At 34.5% G+C, this 20,363-nt stretch overlaps 1 protein-coding gene across 1 annotated transcript; it reads left to right on the top strand.

Moving 5' to 3' along the window:
- The first annotated feature begins 252 nt into the window (after positions 1-252).
- LOC149774647 (uncharacterized) lies at positions 253-14,361 on the top strand. Its single transcript, XM_089944821.1, has 2 exons — positions 253-390; positions 6,218-14,361. The coding sequence occupies exon 2, from the start codon at positions 6,384-6,386 to the stop codon at positions 8,811-8,813; it is 2,430 nt and encodes an 809-aa protein (XP_089800947.1). The 5' UTR covers positions 253-390; positions 6,218-6,383; the 3' UTR covers positions 8,814-14,361.
- Positions 14,362-20,363: the final 6,002 nt, after the last annotated feature.

Here is a 20,363-nt window from a genome sequence, read left to right as displayed (position 1 = left end):
CGCCAAGTATTCTCGGCATTTGCCACATAACTACCCAATAGCAAACAATTATATTTCCTAACAAAGATAATTGATCCCACATGCAAGTTTGATAGGTGCGTTTTGGGGATATCAACCCAATGAAATGACGGGTGGCATTTACAATGAAGTCAATTTGAAAGAATATGACTGGTTCACAACACTCTAATGTGCCGCAGTGTGCTATTATATAAGGTTAGATTGTGTATGATTGTCCACACGAAATAATGCTTTGGTATTGGTCTGTGGTCTCGAAATACAACACAAAAGGTGCACGTGGAGTCGCTACGAAAATGATATTTTTGTCACTGACATTGGTAACATTTTAACGAAGAGAGTTGTATTGAAGGAGACTACAGAGAAGAATTCAAGGTAATTATATAAAAAAATAATGTATTATTTGCGTAGAGGAGTACTTGTCAGTCATTTTAAAGCCTGAAATACATGGTACATACATATATTTATGCGTGCATAGATACATACATACATACATACATACATACATACATATTAAATTGTAGAAGGATAACGTTCCATATAGTGGTCTAAAGCGCTCTCCGTTACGGATCACTGCCATATCACATCTGTCAGCGTCGATTCAAGTCTCTGATTCAGCCAGTGTGGGTATGTGGGAAAGCTTGCCATTAGCTTATCGTGGGGTGTTGGTTCTTTCCGGGGTTTTCCCGGATTCTTCCTCCACCATTAATACTGGCCGCCATGTATAGCCTATCGTGTGTTTAAAAAATGGCGTAAAACCCAACCACCACCACAACAACAACGACTTATAGACATAGCTAATTCATCCCCACATCTCACAATTCAGAAGTAAATATGTCAGTTTAAAACTTTAGTTCATTTGATACAATTCATATTAGAGACATTATAAAATAATACGCATAGTAAAATAGCAGACAGTCTGTCTAGTCTGGATGGCGCTTTGAAAAGTGCGTGTGAATCCTTTTATGTATATAAACTCAGTCGCTCTCAAGTGTCATCGATCATCATCCAGTGTCTCACCAACTGTACGCAGACGAGACCCAGATATACAAATCGAGCCACCCAACTGAAGTTGATGCTACCATCCAAGGTGTAGAGAGGTGCATTTCTGATGTGAAATCATGGATGACATGTAACATGCTGCAGATGAATGATGATAAAACTGAGGCCATTCGGATCACAACATAAAGACTTTCTCGATCACATCCTTCACCTCAAACAATAAATATCAGCAACACCAACATTACATTCACAGTCAGTACTAAACCTAGTTGTTGCTCTAGATAGTCTGAATAGTATTCTCACGTTGCACCAACATGTCATGAACATATGCAAGGCTGCATATCTTGAGCTGAGACGCATCAGCTCCATTCGCAAATATATTTCCGTTCATGCCACTAAAACACTTGTGTGTTCATTAGTACTTTCAAGACTGGACTATTGTAACTAAATTCTCTCTGGTTCATCTCAATATCTACTCCAGAAACTTTAAAATGTTTAAAACACAGCTGCTCGGATCATACCTAGAGTATCACTATCAGAGCACACCTCCGCGCTGCTCTGTACACCACATTGACTATCCATTCGATCCAGAATCAAACACAAAATTTGCTCTCTGTGCTACGTTTCACTAGCAGAGCAGTTCAACATACATATCCAACCTCATCCGTGTTTCTGACAATCGTAAACTCATTATTCCCACTACGAAAACGAAGTCATATGGACAATGGTCTTTTGCATACCCAGAGCCCAGAAACGTGGAATGAATTGGTCATTGAACGTAGACGCAAAGAAACAGTGATCCCATTCAAGAGTGCTCTTAAAACTCACTTGTTTCGACTGCAAGTACAAATTTAAAGACCCAATACTGCTTCATTTCGTAAATATTTGCAGCATGTTTTTTTATATTTTCTAATTTCATGGTGTTTGTTCTTTGTAATCGTATCATTATTTATGTTTTAATTTTATTGGTATTGTCTATGTTGTCTAATATTTTAAAGCGTTTAAATACCTAAATATTTTCAATTCTTGGGCAGCCGGTGGGACCATTTCCTCTAATTCAAATTAAATGAGCAAACTGTTTCAAAGCAATGTACTTCTATAACTGCGATGAAATACACATCATATCATAATAAAAGTCGGCATCAGACGAGAAGGGCAAATTTCTGCCCTTTATCGTTCGCTACGGTAATTAGCCAAGGTAAATGTCTGAAATCAATGGATGAACATCATCTACTCTGGAGATAAGTGATTTTTATTTCGTTGGAAAACGTATGAATATTTTCATGACTAATATTTCGTAATATTTCACTTTGTTTCATGAATAATTGTATAAGCATAAATGAATTGCAGATCAGCTGAAATGTTCAAATTTACACCTTTCGCACGGCCGCCTGCGACATCAATTCACTCGATAAATATGACAATAACGTAGCGCATGTTTAAAGACATATTTTTGTGTACATAAACTACAAAAAACACCTTTTAAACTAAAGAAAATAAAACATGTGTATTTTCTGAAACCATTACAGGGCTCTAGAACCCCCAGTCCTTTGGGGAATATAATTTGAATGAAAAACCATTAATCAGTCTTCTTTGTTATGTCTCTGATTTCAAGTATAAGTTGTCAAAATAACATAAATTAATCTTTCACTTTCTTTCACGGCATAACAGAAGTGCTAAGGAAAGAAGTTATGATGCTGGGATATAATTTTGAGTCTCTTGCCCATGCCTAAAGCTGGATTTGTGTAGAAAATATTGTATTTATATTGATGGTTCCGTCAATGCCTAACAACTGTTATCATGATGAAAGGTTTAATTTACGTGGCGGAGGTTTTCCGTCACGTCGTACCCTTTTTTATCTCCTTTATTATAGCAGGCATTCTCTGCGATGTAAATTTCTGTAAAATGTCCTTTTCTTTCATTCTTTCCCACCTTTAATGATTTGTAACTTAATTCCTGACTGCATTGTGTATTTTTCAATATTTGCTATATTCGGTAACTATAACATTAAATTTATCCTCAATGTTATGTTATAGCTTTTTGGTAAAAGATAAAGGCATAGTGCTCTTCAGTCCCTATCAGCTGTTATAACAATTTCAACTGAAGCTGTTTCCATGCTAACTGTTACCAGAAATCTTCATTAATCCTATGGAATCTTTATATTTTCGAATAACTCGGAGAAGGGTTAATGATACTGGAAGAAAAAGCAGAAAATATTTTGTATCTAATTATCTGTCTATTTTAGTACTCAACTATTTGGGCAAAACGTTTCAAAACTTCTCTTTGAGATTATTGTGGAGTTATTCAAGGACGCCCTGATTATATCATTGTGGATATTGGTATATCAACTAATCAAAGAGTATTGGTACATCGGCACATTCAAAACTATTGCAGTTCATTTGGAGTGTTCTATTCGTTTGGACTTTTGAAATACCACTTAGGATTATTTGAGATAATTTCCTTTTAAATTTATTTTCACTTTGTTATTAGGGAAAACATTGATTTCTTGAATTTTACAACACATTTCCATTTTACTTCTTTCTGTTGCATATTTTAAGACGGGCAGATGTTTAATTCATCTTGAGATATTATATTGTTATAGAAAGGTTCACTACAGACCAACAACATTTCAATGCTGGTGTTTCCATGGGATCTAATACTTAGATTACTGTTATTATTATGTATATTAACGATATTGTCATGGAGCATTCGGTTCAGCAGAAAATTGTTTGCTGATGATACACTTTCTTCTATTATTATTGAACATAACTCTCCTTGCAGTGTTTTGAACAACGATCTTATTGAAATCAATGTGTGGGCTAGCTAATTGTTAATTGATTCATTCCAAACAGAATCTAATTAATTACCATATATAGAAAAATCTTAAACGGAACAATACCATCTTTTTCGAATGAATGACACGATTATTACTAATGACATTTCTCGTAATCACTTATGCGTAACTTTAAACAAATCGTTATCTTAGCATATACATATAGTGGGAATTGGTCATGGAAAAGGTTCGACATATTAGGAAGTTTGAGTTTAAACCTTAAGGAGAATAATTAGAATTAAACCTTTTCCTTTATTTTATTTATGTAATTGGTAGGATCAAAATAAAGAAAATATTTGATTTAAAAAATAGTTTACGTTTGCTTTGCTTTATATCTAAACACTATCTTATCCTCCCCTGGCTCTTTCCTCGTTGGTTGTAAATCGGATTGGTTTTGGCCAGGTCTTCCATAGCGGAATAAATTAAGTGTTTCAGTAGAATAGGTCAAGCTTATGTTTCTGCTTCTTTTTTTCTGCATGTTTTTCTCTCCTCTTTTGCACTAGGCGTGTAAATACCAAATTAAATCTAAACTGATTACCAATTAAATAATTTCAATAAAGGAATCACCAGAAGTAAACATCAATATTATTCTACTGCTGTGCTCTATAAATTGTTCGAACCAATTGAATATATATAATGTTTCACCCAATAGATTGCAATTAAATTGCCATACACTAAGTAATAGATATATTTGCAACATTAGGTTTGCCGATGAAAGGTGTATCCTATAGATATGGATGGTAAATCTAGAAGATATTTAATAAGCTCACGCAGATATAACACCTGTAGTGCATTCACTCACATGCACGTAGAGGTACATTCTCACACACAAAGAGGAATCATAAATCTCCATTTACATGGACAAAGATATATTTTGTCACACACATAATAGGAATTATAACCCGCCACATATATGCACATATAGATACATTGTCACAAACAAAAATAGCAGTTAATTCTCTTTCAAGTTTAATATTTGAACTTGTTCTTAAAGGTGTTGTAAAGATTTCATCTGTAGATTGCAGGAATTGGCACTTTCGGAGTTTGGGAACTGCCTTGCACAGTAAGTTCTACTAAATAAAACAAACACCTGTTCTCTACAACAAGTTGTAAGAAACAAAAGAAACACCTGTTATCCACAATAAGTTTTAATAAATGAAATAAACACCAGTTCTCCACATCAATCTCTGCCAGAGATAGCGAGTGAGAATTACAAAGTGGGAACATGACTGTATAAGAATATGCGTTACTTCTTGTAACCAATACATATCTAAATATATTTCTCTATCAACATGGCTTAACTACTATGATTATTACCTTGGCATGAGCCAAGGACAAGGACATTGTTTAGTGAAATTTCAAACAGGGATATATTTTTAGATTGTATTATTGTGATCCAACAAAAGACTGTTGATACATCAATATGACACAGACCACTACAGGCACATAAATGCTTGAGCGTTGAATTTATTTTGGATTAACACTAATGTTTAGAACTTCTAGGATAATTTGGGATTAAATTCGCAATACCGTAGGTTCCTTTTTCAACATTTTCACTTTGTATTCTAAGGAACACTGTTATTGGTTGAATTTTACAAAGTTTGTGGCTTCTTACTTGTTTCTATTATTCATTTTAAGTCGTAGTAATTGTCATATTGTAGGATTACATAGTCGTAGTAATGGTCATACTATAGGAAACCGATTCGTTTTTTCTACAAACGCTATTTACAAAGTTCTATGCTGTCTCACTGTGTCGCTAAGTTCTTAAATTGAGAATCGTCGTCATGGTGGAGGGAAAACAGCCTTTCTTGTTCGCATTGGTACACAAGTATAATATTTTCCTTTGTACTCCCATTTCTCTGTACAAATACAGGGAATATCATGCGCAGATATAGGTATATTTATAATATATGATACAGTTTTCGTGTGTTTACTGAATCCTTCCGTTTCTTTATGTGTTGAATCCTTGGTCGGTTAGTTGAGGGTCTGTTGTATACGGACAAGGCAATTTGTATGATAACTATTGACAAAAGGGCAAGTAACACTGCAAAAGTTACGTCGGTGAAGCTGCTCTGCTCTAATATTCAGTTTCTTTGCCACGTAATACATCTTCATACATTTTACAGCAAATTATATATATATATATATATATATATATATATATATATATATATATATATATATATATATATATATATACAGATATATATATATATCTGTGTGTGTGTGTGTGTGTGTATTTGTGTGTCTGTAATGCGTCAAAGTTAGTAGTTGTGTTGCATTAAATGAGATCATCGGTTTGGATATTCAAGATTTAATTGTTTTAGTTTCTTTCCTGTGATAGGTTGGATATTTATATCTTTTCAGACACCTGTACCCAAACCCGATAAAGCTATTCTATGACTATACCATTTATACAAGAAATGGAGATTCAGAATAATGAAAACCACGAGGACCAAATAACGTTAGAGGTAATTCATACATGAATGATACAGTGATACTAAGAATATTTTAAAGTTATTTGGTTAATCATATGGACATGCATGCACAAGTTGCATTTTCTGTATTCTGCTTGATACCTGCACTGAGGATAGTCTTGGAAGTATCTTCTTCATGCGTCCCAAATGATATCTCTCTTGTCTGTAGAGGAATAGTAACGGAAGAGGACTTCCCTCTTTCAATTCCTTTACATGTACGAAGGGTCATATTTGATGGAACCGAATTTCATAACGTGAGTTTTCCGAAAGAACTTTTTTCAAATACATCTTGGAGGAATTTAACAGAACTTGTTATTGCTGGCTTCCCAAATGTAAAAAGTATACACAACACATTTCTAGAAGGGCTTGTTGGATTGAAATATATTTCAGTATCATCGTGTTTTGGGATAAATCTCATCGAATCCGAGGTGTTCCGTGATACTCCTGCCCTTGAGGCACTGTATCTTGAAAAGTTATCGGGGTTGACTATATCTGTTGTGGAGAAAGCTCTGGAGGGAAAACTCACTGGTCTAAAATATCTATCTTTAATTCACCTCAATGTCAATGCTAATGATTCCATTCTGGGCAAAACGTTTATTAAAGCTCTTAGTGGTAAGAACCTTACATATCTGGACATTAGTCATTCGAAAATTATTGGATTTGAGTATGATGTTTACATGAAAGTACTCTTTAATTTACAATATTTGAATATCTCTAACACATACATACTACTTTTTAAAGGATTCGATATAAGGAGATCAGGACTGATATTTAGAGAAAGTGGTTTGCCAATGTGGGAGGTGTTTGATGCAAGTGGATGTAAATCGTTTCCACAATTCAATAATATAACAAGGACTATCCTCTTCTCAGAAGCAATCGATTATTTAAGTTTGAAACTTAAATATTTGTTTCTCAGCAATATAATGATACCTGATTCTAAATTTCTAGTCAACCTTATTATGAATTTGTCCAGTTTCAATGTACACTCGGACCTCCAGGTTGTAGATTTCAGCAATAACAACTTGGTTTATTTAAATCAGACAGTTTTCGGAACGTATAAAATTTATGAACTTCAAAAATTTGACCTCTCCCGTAACAACATGGAATATATAGCTCCATCATTCCTTTCACTATTTCCGTTGCTGAAGATTCTGAATATGGCAGAAAATAATCTACTTAGCATGCAAACAATGGAAGATTTTCGTAATTTGTTCAGTTCGAACACAGAACTTCGAGTTTTATCTCTGCGAAATAACCATCTGACTGCCATCCCAAAGACATGTTTGTCTAACAATACCAAACTGCAACTTCTTGACCTAAGACATAATGATCTTAATGACTTCAATATTGATTTGCGCAACATGTGGAACTTGAAATATATTGATTTAAGAAACAATCGCCTGCACAATTTACCCTTAGGAACCATTCTTACCCTTGAAGAAATATCACGTCATCAAATGACAAAGACAAAAAGCAGCGAAAGCCATGCTGCTGATATTTTGCTGGCAAACAAATATGGATATGGACAAAGCATTGATATGACTGGAGAACCGTTGGAAAAAGAGGAACACACGTACTGGAATTTGACAATTGAGCTTTCTGGAAATCCTCTGCAATGTGATTGTGAAAGTATTTATTTCCTACAATGGATTATATCCACTAATATCATAATTGTTGGCATGGAGTCCTTAGTATGCAAATATGGAAATGATCAATATTCTCTAAACAGAGAAATACTCGATAAAGTTCACTTTGATTGTGTTTCTTTTCCTACATTAGTAAACATCGTAGTTTCATCAGTAACTATTGCAATTGTTTGTGTAAGTGTATTTGCCTTTCTTGCTCTATACATGCGAAGAAAGTCGAGAAGAAATGAAAATATGGAGAATTTTAAGCGATTGATTGAGGAGGATGATAGTGAGTTCAAATTCGTTGTATTTCTTCCATTCTGTAGCCAGGACCTGGACATCGTCGAGAAATATATACGTCCATCATTAAATAATTTCTTAAAACAAAAGCTAAATATTTACGTAAGAAAGGAAAGGGACCTCGTATGTTGTGGTGAAAGAAACTTTATACCTGGTATGCATATTATAAATGAGATACACCGGTGTATAGATGAAAGTCTTGTGGTAGTTCCCGTTATAACACCATCTTTTCTCAAGTCGCGTTGGTGCAAGTCAGAATGTACAGTCGCCATTCAAAAAGCAAGAAATGTAGTGGTTCTAATGGAAGAAGAGACAGACACATCAGATGCCGATACAATGATAAAAAAATTGACACAAAACTACACGAGGGCAAGTTGGGCAATGAAAATGGGAGAATTCATGATTCGCCCCAAGTGGGACATACTAATTCAGAGCATCATTGACAAAGCCATGGAAACTGCATGCAGAAAAAAGACCGCAAACGTGTTGAAAGGGAGGGAAGAGGCTAACGACATGGCCGCTATCCTGGATTTTGATGAGGAAGAGGAGGCATTATAGACATGAATAATCTTTGGAGTCCGAAAACATAGTTATAAAAAGTGAGGAATCGGTCGAATCATGTTGTAACTATGGAAGAAATAAATTTACTCAAATCAATTGATAAATAACATCAAAATGTGTGATGTGACTGTAAGAAAATGTGTAAGCTGTTTCAATAGTGTCGCAACGTAGAGGACATTGAATTGACCTAATTAGCAACAATAAGATGCATCGGAGTCGAGTTCTGTAACATATTATATAATTTTGATTTTGATGAAATTAGTTTCCTATAAACGAAAATTTAATTATATAGTGGCTATCGATGCAATGCTAGTGTTAACGCACTGTAGTGTACAGCGTATCAAGTGCTAATTAATGCCGTTAAACCCACAATACAAGAACTTTAGAAGTAAATTGACTTTCGATGAAGTTCTAGTGTTACAATCGCAAAGTGACTATGGATAAAATATTAGTGATGCATCGTCAAAATGGCTATCGACTAAGAACTAGTGCTACAGTAGGAATGTGTCTTTCGATTAATTTGCTATTTTTACTGTGACAATGTTCATATCCTTGAAGTACTATGTCAAAGTAGCTATTGATGACGTATTAGTTTTGTAGTGGCAATGTAGCAATCAATGCAATATTAATGAGACAATGCAATGCATATTACCTTACATGATACTGCAAAAGACACGCTTATAAGACAATTGTATCTCTTTTTATTTTTCCTTAAAAATATTAATATATTTACTTAAATATTCCACATATAATGTCAGCAGTGAAAACTGTTCCTCCATTTTGTAAAGGATTGGTTTGAAGAAACTGGTAAATTATTCTTCATTACATCATTACGTATAGTATATGCATAACAAACATCTAATATGACCTTGATGAAATTTAGCATGCACCTGTACAATCGAAACTTTCGAGCATTAATTGCCAGCTCAAGATCAATATCAAAGAAAAAGATGAGACACAATCTAAATTTTGCAATCTTACAAGAAGCCAAGTTAAGAAAATTCTGTTCTAAGATTCTAAATTTGTTTTACAGATTGAGTAAACGTTTTGGAATATGAGCTTAAGGTTGGATTTCTTGCTCAGAACGGTATAAGAATGCTGGTTCTGTTGACCTCTATTTTCGATATCCGAGACGTTTTTAGTTCCTGTTCTCAATCTCAATAATGAATGCTTAAATCTGCATATCTCCTTTTATCCATTATGTATTATGTGTGTACTGCATGCTTGAATCTTCATGTCTCCTTTTATTCATTATCATCGTCGTATTTTGGTACCAATTAATTAGCATAGATCTCCACGATAACCTTTTAAGTGATAACAAAATGCATCTGTCCTAACTCAGGATGCGTGTCTCGCAGTCATAGAGAGCATTGATAGATAGTCAATTTGTCATGGAAATAAACAGATATTTGATTGTATTTAACAGGTGAACCTCTGCTGGAAATAGACGGTATAAGACTTGTTCAGTCCCAAAAAAATCTTGAATCTACATATCTCCGATTATCCATGTATGTGCTCTGTGTGTACTGAATGATAGAACCTACTCCTCTGCTTTTATTTATTGCGTGTTATTGTATACTTAATGCTTAAATCTACATATGTCCTCTGTGTGTACTGAATGCTTGAATCTACACCTATCGTTTATCCATTGTGTCCTCTGTGTGTTTTGAATGCTTGAATCTACACCTCTCGTTTTATTTATTGTATCCTATATTTGTACTGAGTGGTTGAATCTCTCATTTTATTCAGTCTCATCTTTGTATCTTGGTACCAATTCTTTTGCATAAATCTCCATGCTAACGTTTAGGGACAAGAATATATATCTGTTCTAATTCAGCATGGCTGTCACACAGACATAGAGAGCAATGTTAGATAGTCAATTTTTCATGCTCAGAGCCAGTCATTTGACTGTATTTAACAGGTAAACCTCGTCTGGATATAGACGGTGTAAGAATTGTTCAGTCCAACCAAATATATGTTCAATAATTGGCCTTATCTGGGCTTATACCAACTAGGGCTACCATACCGTCTGTTATATCACAATGATCATACGCAGCCATCGATAAGTGGCATATTTAGGGACCCTCTTATTGCCCCTTAACTGCACATGCAGGTCACATAGTGATTTTGGATCAATGCAACTGAAACAACAAAAGGCACATTACGGACATTTATGATCGTTTACGTGTAGAACTGAAAAACCACAACAGTACTTCTTTAAATGTTTTGTATGATTATACAGTGTGTTGATGTGGATCAATTACTCTAAGAAAGGACTTGTATTTATAAATAAATAACATCCTGCATGTCATGGTTATGTTAGACATAGCTGTTAAGCGAAGTGAGTATTACTATTAGGACGAAATGAGTTTATATGATTGTTTTCGCAAGGATGGTAATAAGGAACATTCAGAGAATGAATATTCCCATGAAAATGGAGAATTAATATAATTCTGTATTTTGTACCCATTTCACCAAAATTTGGCACAATTAAAACTTAGGAAATTTTGAACCAAATTGGGTTACCAAGTAATTAAGACATGGTAGGGAATGTTAAGCCAAACTGGGTTAATAGGTACATATAACGTTAAGTTTATTTGAATAAAGTAAACGGACATTTATATGTGTTTAAATATGATACTATCTTAAGATCAAGAAGTACCAGAAATGCTATGAAATATATATTAATATCTATGGAATCGATCATTGTTAAGGGTTTCTACCACATTGTTCTTGCATCATTCAGTCATTGTCATAACCATTGTTAGCTCGATAAACACGCTTTCTCGACGGTAGCTTGTTACACAAGCTCGCTTACTGGATGTTAGCTTGATAAACACGCTTACTGGATGTCAGTATACTAACAGCGCAGATAGCAAATTTGTTCGAATAATTTCTGACATCATAAATATAATCGAGCAACATCATTCAACTTTTAAAAAAATCAACACCTAAAAGCGAAGGCACTTAATCAAATATACATTAGATATCCGACTTAAGTTCTTTAAAGAGTGAAATATAAACGTAGACGATGAGAACATATAGGAAATTTATATTTATTAGTAATACAGTTTTATATTGAACACCATTATAACTGCTGAATATATTGATAAATGCCTCACAATATAAAAGGACACAATCACATTATAGTTTTGTCAACATATATACTAATCGTTTATGAAGTATAATAATTTCTACATTATCTAGTGTATACATTACATTTTTATCAACATATATACTAATCGTCCATCATGTATAATCATTTCCACATATATAGTGTATAAATTACAGTTTTTACAATATAAGGGAGGAGGCCAGGATGGATGACGAAATATACACAGAGAATATTTCATTCTTTAGCACTACGTGGAATAAAGAAGCAGATTTTAAAGATTACGTTTTGATTGAAATTTTGCATTTGTTAAAATAACAGCATCCACAAAACAACAGCGTAAATCACATGAGATAGTGTGCAAACTCAGCAGGTAAGATATGGGGGCAATAAAGTGATAGAGACTATTACAAATTTAATCAATGCGATACAAAAAATTGTTATGTACCATTTGACTGGAAAGTCGGCATATTTGTTCCAATTCAAGAATCTTCAAGTAAGACCAAGTCTGTAATGAGCGAAATTATGCTTGGACTGAACCGAATTGTCCCTGAAATTGGTGAAGAAAACTATATTCTCTTTGCAAGGGATATCATATGCCTGAGATTACGTCTTCTAAACGAATATTTTTAGTGAGATTGTTTGCCTTTTCGCATTAATGACCGTACGAAACAAATGGGATATTGTACTTGGTGCATATTTTCATAAAATATGTGACGAATAATTCGTTAAGCATTTACTAGCGAGACAATACCCCTACGCCAGCAGACCGAATAACCCCTAAGTCTACTGGACATGTATGGCATTAATGCTGTAAAGCTAACGTTTGAACAACTAATTTGAATGTTTGTTTGCTTATTACATTTTCAATGGAATAAACCAAACAAAGATAAATGAAGGAATTAATATTTAAAACAATTACGCACAGGGTTACCTCACAAGTAATTACGTCGTTATGTAATTGATTATATATTTTGATGGAAAATCGCTGAGTTCTCAAATGATAATTGTATTGTATATCTCGTATATTACGTTGAGTTAGAGAATGGGAAGGACACATTTTTCGGTATTTCAGATATAAACTGTATTCCTATTTATATTTGGATGTTGATGTTGTTGTTATTGTAGGGTTTATCGTCATTTTGTAGCACAATATAGGTTATACATGGCGGCCAGTATAAATGGTGAAGGAAGAACCCTGGAAAACACTGGAAAGAAACACCGACCCAAGAAAAGCTACTGGCTTTCTCACGTACCCAAACTGACGGAATCCGAGACTCGAACGCTGACAGAGATGAGATGGCAGTGATCCGTAACGGTGAACGCTTTAGACCACTTGGCGATACGAGGTTGTTATTTCTATATGTGGTTATGAGTTTGTGATTTAAATATGAAATTGTACGTCTTGTTCTTGACATTCTCGTATGTTAATAATTTCCGAACGGAGGAAATAAAAATGGATAGGCACACAAATCAACTAATTTCCATTCCCCAAAATCCGACACTCTACTGCCCACGGTACCAAACAAAGGTTAATTGAAACCAGTTAATGACCTGATACCTTTTTATTTAAAAATAACAGCAACCATAATGAGGAATTTTATGTCATTCATCAAACAAAATTCAATACGTCACCTGTCCTGAGACCAAGTGCGATGTCGAATTGACACAATGGAGAGGAACATTAGCAAAACCACACTCTACTCCTTGAATACGAACACTTTTACTAGAAGAGGACATCTCAGATAAATACAAAGTATATGATAGTAAAATACTCTGGGAAGTTCCTGTGTTCCTTAATATTTGAAAAGCGATAGTATGCCAGAATCACCAATAAGTGACAGAGAACGTTCCGACATGAATGGTTCATAATTCTCCACAATATAATCGGACATGGGTTTCTTTAATTCAAACAATATATGGCTTTTAATATGAAACCGTGACGACGACCTCTTTATAATAATAAGAGCATTTGGAATATTTCTATGATTATTAGGCTTATGTTTCAATCTGAAACACTGCGAAATATGTGCATATTGGAAGATGTAAAATTTTCCGATCAGTCATAGCGGATGTTAGGCTCCTAAAAGCTGTACCAGACATATTTGAAAGTACTATTGTGACACTGAGTTGTTGGTTTAACTAGCAAAAGCAAACATATGAATAAAATTAAAAACAAAAACATAAAAAAAACAACAAATACGAAAAAAAAATTAAAAAACCGCTACTGACTTTCTGCTCAAGATTTTGTTTTTCAGTAATACAGCTTTAACACATAAAATTTATGAAGCCATGCATATCAGAATCACATAATTCATATTTAGTATATCACTGTAAATTGCAATTCTAGCAAATGCATTTTCTAAAACTTCCTACAAAGTTAAATTTTAATCTCAAAGAATTGCATCGATCGTGTCACATGAAACTTTCTAAATGAAAGAATAATTACTACCTATGCCAGCAGCATTTTCCAAAATTCCAATGTATATATACACACACACACACACACACACACACACACACATATATATATATATATATATATATATATATATATATATATATATATATATATATATATATATATATAAGGAAAGTTTAACATTGGTGGAAAAAACATCATCTAGTCTAGAAATATATATTTATTCAGTTGGGCAATGTAATATCAATGAACATTTTAATGGTTAGTTCTTTAATAAGAAATGTTCATAATAATGCGTATAATAAATTACAAATTGCTAAATGTATTAAAAATTATTGTGTACAAAATCTACTCCGATTTTGCTTTTGTTCGTGTAAAGCGGTCAACATTTATTTAATCTTCATGCAAGTGACATAAAATAATGTATTTATCATAGTTTGACCTAGTTTGGTTTCGTACACAACTGTTATCAGTCCTGATAAAACGATACGGTTATTTGTATCGCACTTGCATGAGCCTGACGGTTTAAACATCGCCATTAATGACGATTAGTATTTTTTGTGAAGGCAGATAAAGCTGCCATCGACTGTGAATTAAATTCGGTTAATGGCCGTACACCACACGATGTAAAGTGCCCCCGCTTTTGTATTCATTACAAAATTAGCCATTCTTTGTAAACAGGATTGGCATCTAAAGACATCCCTGCTTAATTTTAAGAAACCTTAGCGGAAATTAAAACTTTAAAGGAAGCAAATATTTTCCGTTATACACAATAAGTATTGTTCATTGCGTGAAAGGACTCACTTAGCTATGCAAGCTTTGAGTGCCACAGCGTCGAAGAAATGCAATCTAACCCCTTGTGGGAGAACAGATAATGTCTCTTCTAATGATTGTAACAGCGAGTCTCAAATTCCATTTACTTTAAATTGTAAAAGTAACTTGTTTACCCTAATGTACAAGGATGAGATTTGACTAGTGTTTTGAAAATGGATCTCAGTTTCCAGTATGTCCTGTATGTTCTATGCCCATATTATCGTCTCATTTTTTTAACAGTTGATTAATATTGTACAGACATTTATTTTGTAAAATAAATATGATGCTAGATTCAAGTAGAGATACACATGAATACCTTCGAAAAGCATTACACCGTCCAGACTATAATTTTCCGGTTAAAAGAGACCAGTTTCCGCTAGATATATAAGTGTTATTTATCAAGCATATAATCAATGTATCAAATAAAACACCCACAACATGTATATTTAAATCGATTTAGGATGATCCATAGTGAGTCAAAAGAATCCCACTTCAGCATTTCATATTATTGTAAAAAAATAAAAATTCTAAAATCATGCAATGGTTCCTTTCCATGATTTATATGTGTTCTTAACTAAGGTTTTTGTTGAGATATTCCGAAACCGTCACGTTACCTTGGAAATTATTTAAATGCATCAGTCTGGTCTATACGTAATCACGATGAATCATTTTATTAGCGCGCGTTTTGAAATTAAAAAATTTAAATAAGTACTACGTGTGGAATTAAAAGTATAGATTCATTTTATAAAATTTATTTACTTGCGCTATCATAGTTCAAGTGTACTGGATCAATAATTTACGAGATATTTACACTCTTAAAATGCGGCGTAGACGTATACACTGGAATGTGTCCAATGTCATTCTAAATAAAATTAATCAATACAGGTTTGAAGAGTTTGTTTTAATGACAACATTCGTTTGAGGTTTGTACCTGGAAAAAGCGTTTATTTAAGATCAAGTTTACATCCAAGAAGGTTGATAAAGATTAAACAAGTCGTAATGATTAAATAGTTCGTGAATGGATTTAATAGTGACATTAGAATATACCTTGATAACCAGGAGATGAAACTTTATAGTAAGCATCTAGTAAAGCGGATTATTTTTTCCACTTGTAAATAAATCGTCCTCTCAACAAGCCTGTGCTAAGAAATCATTTCATTCTTCTTTCAGTAATTACAAACCTCAGACTAGTAGAACAGTGCAGAATTAAATTTCTGATATAACGGATTAGAAAACATTTTCTCTTCCCACGTACTCTTGCATACCCCAGTCTGGTTTTGTTACGGAGATTTACAAACCATTCATTTCGCAGTGCTCGGTTTCACTTCTTGATGAAGTGAGTCTACGCTTATAAGGATGCAACAAGACACATGTGCCTATCAGAGTTTATTGCATAATTTGCCCTTTTTTGGTATATTTTCTTCTAGTGAGAATGCTCTAATATATGGAGTAGATTGCCGTTTTGTTAGCCTTGGGACCAGTGATCAAAGGAGCGCAAACATTTTTGCACAACGGGGGTGTTCATTTGTTCCCAGATAATGACCTAGATCGCGATGAGATGGAGGTTAATCCACTTGTAACTGCAAAACTTTGTATCGATTGACGAGTTGATCCTATGGAAGTGTAAATTCCTGGTTTGTATCCAGATTGTGCAGTTACTAAAGCATGCTCTTGAGAATGATGATACTGAACAGGATGATTATTCTGAGGTATTTGCTTTCCCTTTTATAGCTTTTATCTTGTCCCATATTTGTTTCGAGTTTGATTTTATACTCAGTTTGAAGCAAAAGGTTTGCCATATATCAATTTTAGCAGTTTTTATAGTTTTGTTTTAGTGCTTTTTCTTTATCTTTATATTGCTGGAAGTAGATACAATTTTTGGTGCGTTTATATTTATGTAAGGCCCATTTTTGTCTTTATGTGCTTTAATGCACTGTTTAATCCACCATGGTACAGGTTTTGCTTTGGATATTAGTTGTCTTTGGTATGCATCGGAATTGGCCCTAGTCTGCCTGTTGGTACCTCCATTTAGGTGGGGTTTCGTTTGGAATGTGTTGAGTTTTTGTTTGAATATTGATTGTGATGGAAAAATGGTCACCTCCTAACGTATCTTCCTGATCCACCCACCAATTTGTCATTTGAGCCAATTTTGGGTAGTGATGGTTAGGTGTATGGCTGAGAGAGTACCATCCTCAGGGTTTAATCTAGTGTTCGACCCGTCATTTAAGATGACCAGACTGTTCTCAGTTATGCATTTTTCAACCATTTTCCCTCTTTTTAATCTTTCTTTTTACCTCCGCATAATTCAATGTGTGCGCTAAAGTCGCCACAGATCATTAGATTGTTATTGTTGGTATTAGTGATTGCCTTTAGTGAGATTAGGTTGGTAGGGCAGAAGGTACCCCCTGGGTTGTATGCATTTATTATCTGAATGTTTTGGTTTCTATATTTATCATTACTAACATTATTTCGATGCTATTCTTGGTGTTTAGGTTAGGTGGTACTTATATTATTTCATAGTAGATTAGTGTATCTATTAAAAGATTGCTATTCCACCCCTTTCTGCCCCATGTATCTGTTTTTAAAGATTCCCTGGGTATAGCCTTGTAGTTTGGGCAGGCGTTTGTGTTCTTGTGTTATGAGGGTTTCCTGTAGGCAGATTACGCCTGGTTTTACTGCCATATTATTCAGTTTGTTCTGCAGTTCTGATGGTGATTATATTATTTTTTGTACTATTCATTTTTGAAGTTTTCTTTATCTGTTAGTCTTGAGGTTAAATCAGCTAGTATGGTGAAAATGGTTTTGATGGTTCTCACTATGCTACTGAGATCTTGCATTAGGGTTCCTGTTGTTAGGTTCATTACTTCCTGTATTAATTCTGTGTTGGGGTGTGTGTTAGGTTTGGGGATGTTTGGGGTTACGGTTTTGTTTGTATCTGGAGTGTTATCAGGTTGGTCATGGATTGTTACAATGTGGGTAGTAGTTTTTAGTTCATTTGTTTCCTGATTCGAGGATATGTTTTGTGGTGCAATGTTTTCCCTTCTGATTCTGCGTGGAGAGTTTTGGTGCTCATTGATTGTTTCAGAGGTAGGTTTTGGTGTGTTGGGTTTTTTTTGCAGATAATGTTTATGGCAGAATAGTAGGTGACGTGTTTTTCGTTCATTAAGTCCACTATTTGTTTCTCTTTTATTGCAAATCTGCATTCTGACGATCTAGGATAATGGTTTTCGTTATAGTTAGCACAGTTTTGTTTAGTTGTGTGACATTCTCCTTTGTGTTGACCTCCACTGTACTTACATCTTGGATTGAATCTATCTCTGAGTGCATAATGTCCCCAGTGCAGGCATTTGGTGCAAAATCTTGGCCGATTTATGTAGTTTTCCAGCGTATGGTACACTCCTGACTGTCCTAGTTTTATTAATGAGGGTATTGGCTCGGTAGCCTCTATAACTGGTTTGTTAGTTCCTTGTCCCTTGTGAATTTTAAGACGATATACTTTTTGGTGGTCTGTGTTCCATTTGCTGTGAGTTTATGAAGTAGGAGTTCATTGATTATGTCCTTGTTTAGTGCTATTACTTTTTTAAAGATAGTGGTTTTAGTGGGTTCAGCCAGATTAGTTGTGGTTTCACTATGCTTGGAGTTCGAAGTGACTCGTGTTTTCCTCTGAGTACCATGGTGTCTGTCTGCTTTAATCTTTATTGGGCCTATAGTTTCAGTTTGGATGAATTTTTCCACCTGTTGAATTGTGCTGCATTGGACAATCATGTAGTTTTGCCTTGGTCTTATCAGTTTGAATTGCGCAGTGTAAATTTTGACCAGTGCTGTCATAATGCTATTGGTACTTAGAATAGTAATTATGTTGCATCTGCTGCTTATGTATATGGTGTGTTCAATAGAATATTAATTGTAAATTTTGTTTTGGGGGTTATGTTGTTGTTTTATTTCCTGTTTTGAATTTACCTTACTTATTGGTTTTTTGGTTGTTTTGAAGTTTTAGCGGGCCCTTGCCATTACCTAGGTATGTGTTTAGGGTGTTTTGGGTTGTTTGGGGTCTTTTGGTTGCCTTATTAGTGATGCTGCTAGGTAGTTTTGTAGTGTCTAATTCATTGGGTTTGTTCCCATAGGTTGGTGGTTCCCTTGCCGTTATTATCCCAGATTGTCCATGAGTTTGGCCTGAGTGTATAGTTTATTTTCTAATGTTTTGGTTTATTGTTGTTTGCTTGATTTCCTGTTGTTTGTTTGTTATTTATGTTTCTAGAATTGGTTATTTCATTTGTAGTGAATTTTGGGGTGTTGGTTATGGTTATGTGGTCTAAGTGTGGGGAGCTTAAGGTAAACAGGTTACTGTCAAATTCATTTGTTAGGTTTGGAATAGTGGTGTCTATATCTTCCTTTGTGTTTGTTTTTTCCGCTTCCTTGAAGAGGATTGGCGATAGTATTGGCATTGTATTTATATTGTTCCCTGGAGTGTAGTTTTGTATTTCTAGCAGTTTCTGTTGGTGGCTTGGGGGTGTGAGTTATGTCTGCTGGTTTGTGGCTTTTTTGGTCTGTGTTTGTGACCAGAATTTGAGGTCCCAGTGTGATGTTGGTTGAATTCGAGTTTGCTGTGGTTGCTACGACTTGAGTTTATCTTGCTTGTTTTACATGCTTTATTGGTGCTGTTTGGAGCTATGCATCCAATATTTGTACTGATTTATCGATAGGGTTTTTTGGTGGCTTGCGTGTTTCGTGTTTGGATCGAATATAACCATTTGTTTGGACCTAGTTTGCATTCTTCTACTTAAATTGCGTATGGCATTCACTGATGACTTATCTTATGTTTTTGTCCTAACCGAGTCTGCTCCTCCGCTAGAAGTCTCTCCTTTGTTCCTTTGTTTCCTGTTACGTGTTCCTATCGTTCCTTCGTTTGAGAGTTCCTTTGTTCTGTGTTATTCCTTTGTTCACAGCTTCGCGGTTCGCTAATCGTTTCCTCTTCCTGGTATTATTTCTTTGCTCTTGTTTTCCTGTTCTTTTATTCTTGTTTAATTGGTGATGGTGGTGGCCACACTCAGTAGAACTTTTAAAAGTATGCACTAATCCTGTTTTACACAGTAAACAAATCAAGCAAATTGCGAGATAGTGAAGGAGTCCCAAGACTAATAGGTTCCTGTCAATATGGCCTGTCAATATGATCAATAGTAGAAGCAAATGCGACCTCGTC

This window comes from Sinohyriopsis cumingii, unplaced genomic scaffold (assembly GCF_028554795.1).
Source record: "Sinohyriopsis cumingii isolate HCF-2022 unplaced genomic scaffold, ASM2855479v2 utg000160l, whole genome shotgun sequence".
NCBI classification, from domain to species: Eukaryota; Metazoa; Mollusca; class Bivalvia; order Unionida; family Unionidae; genus Sinohyriopsis; species Sinohyriopsis cumingii.
The sequence above is the reverse complement of the archived record's forward strand: the minus strand, read 5'-3'. Positions and strand labels throughout refer to the sequence as shown.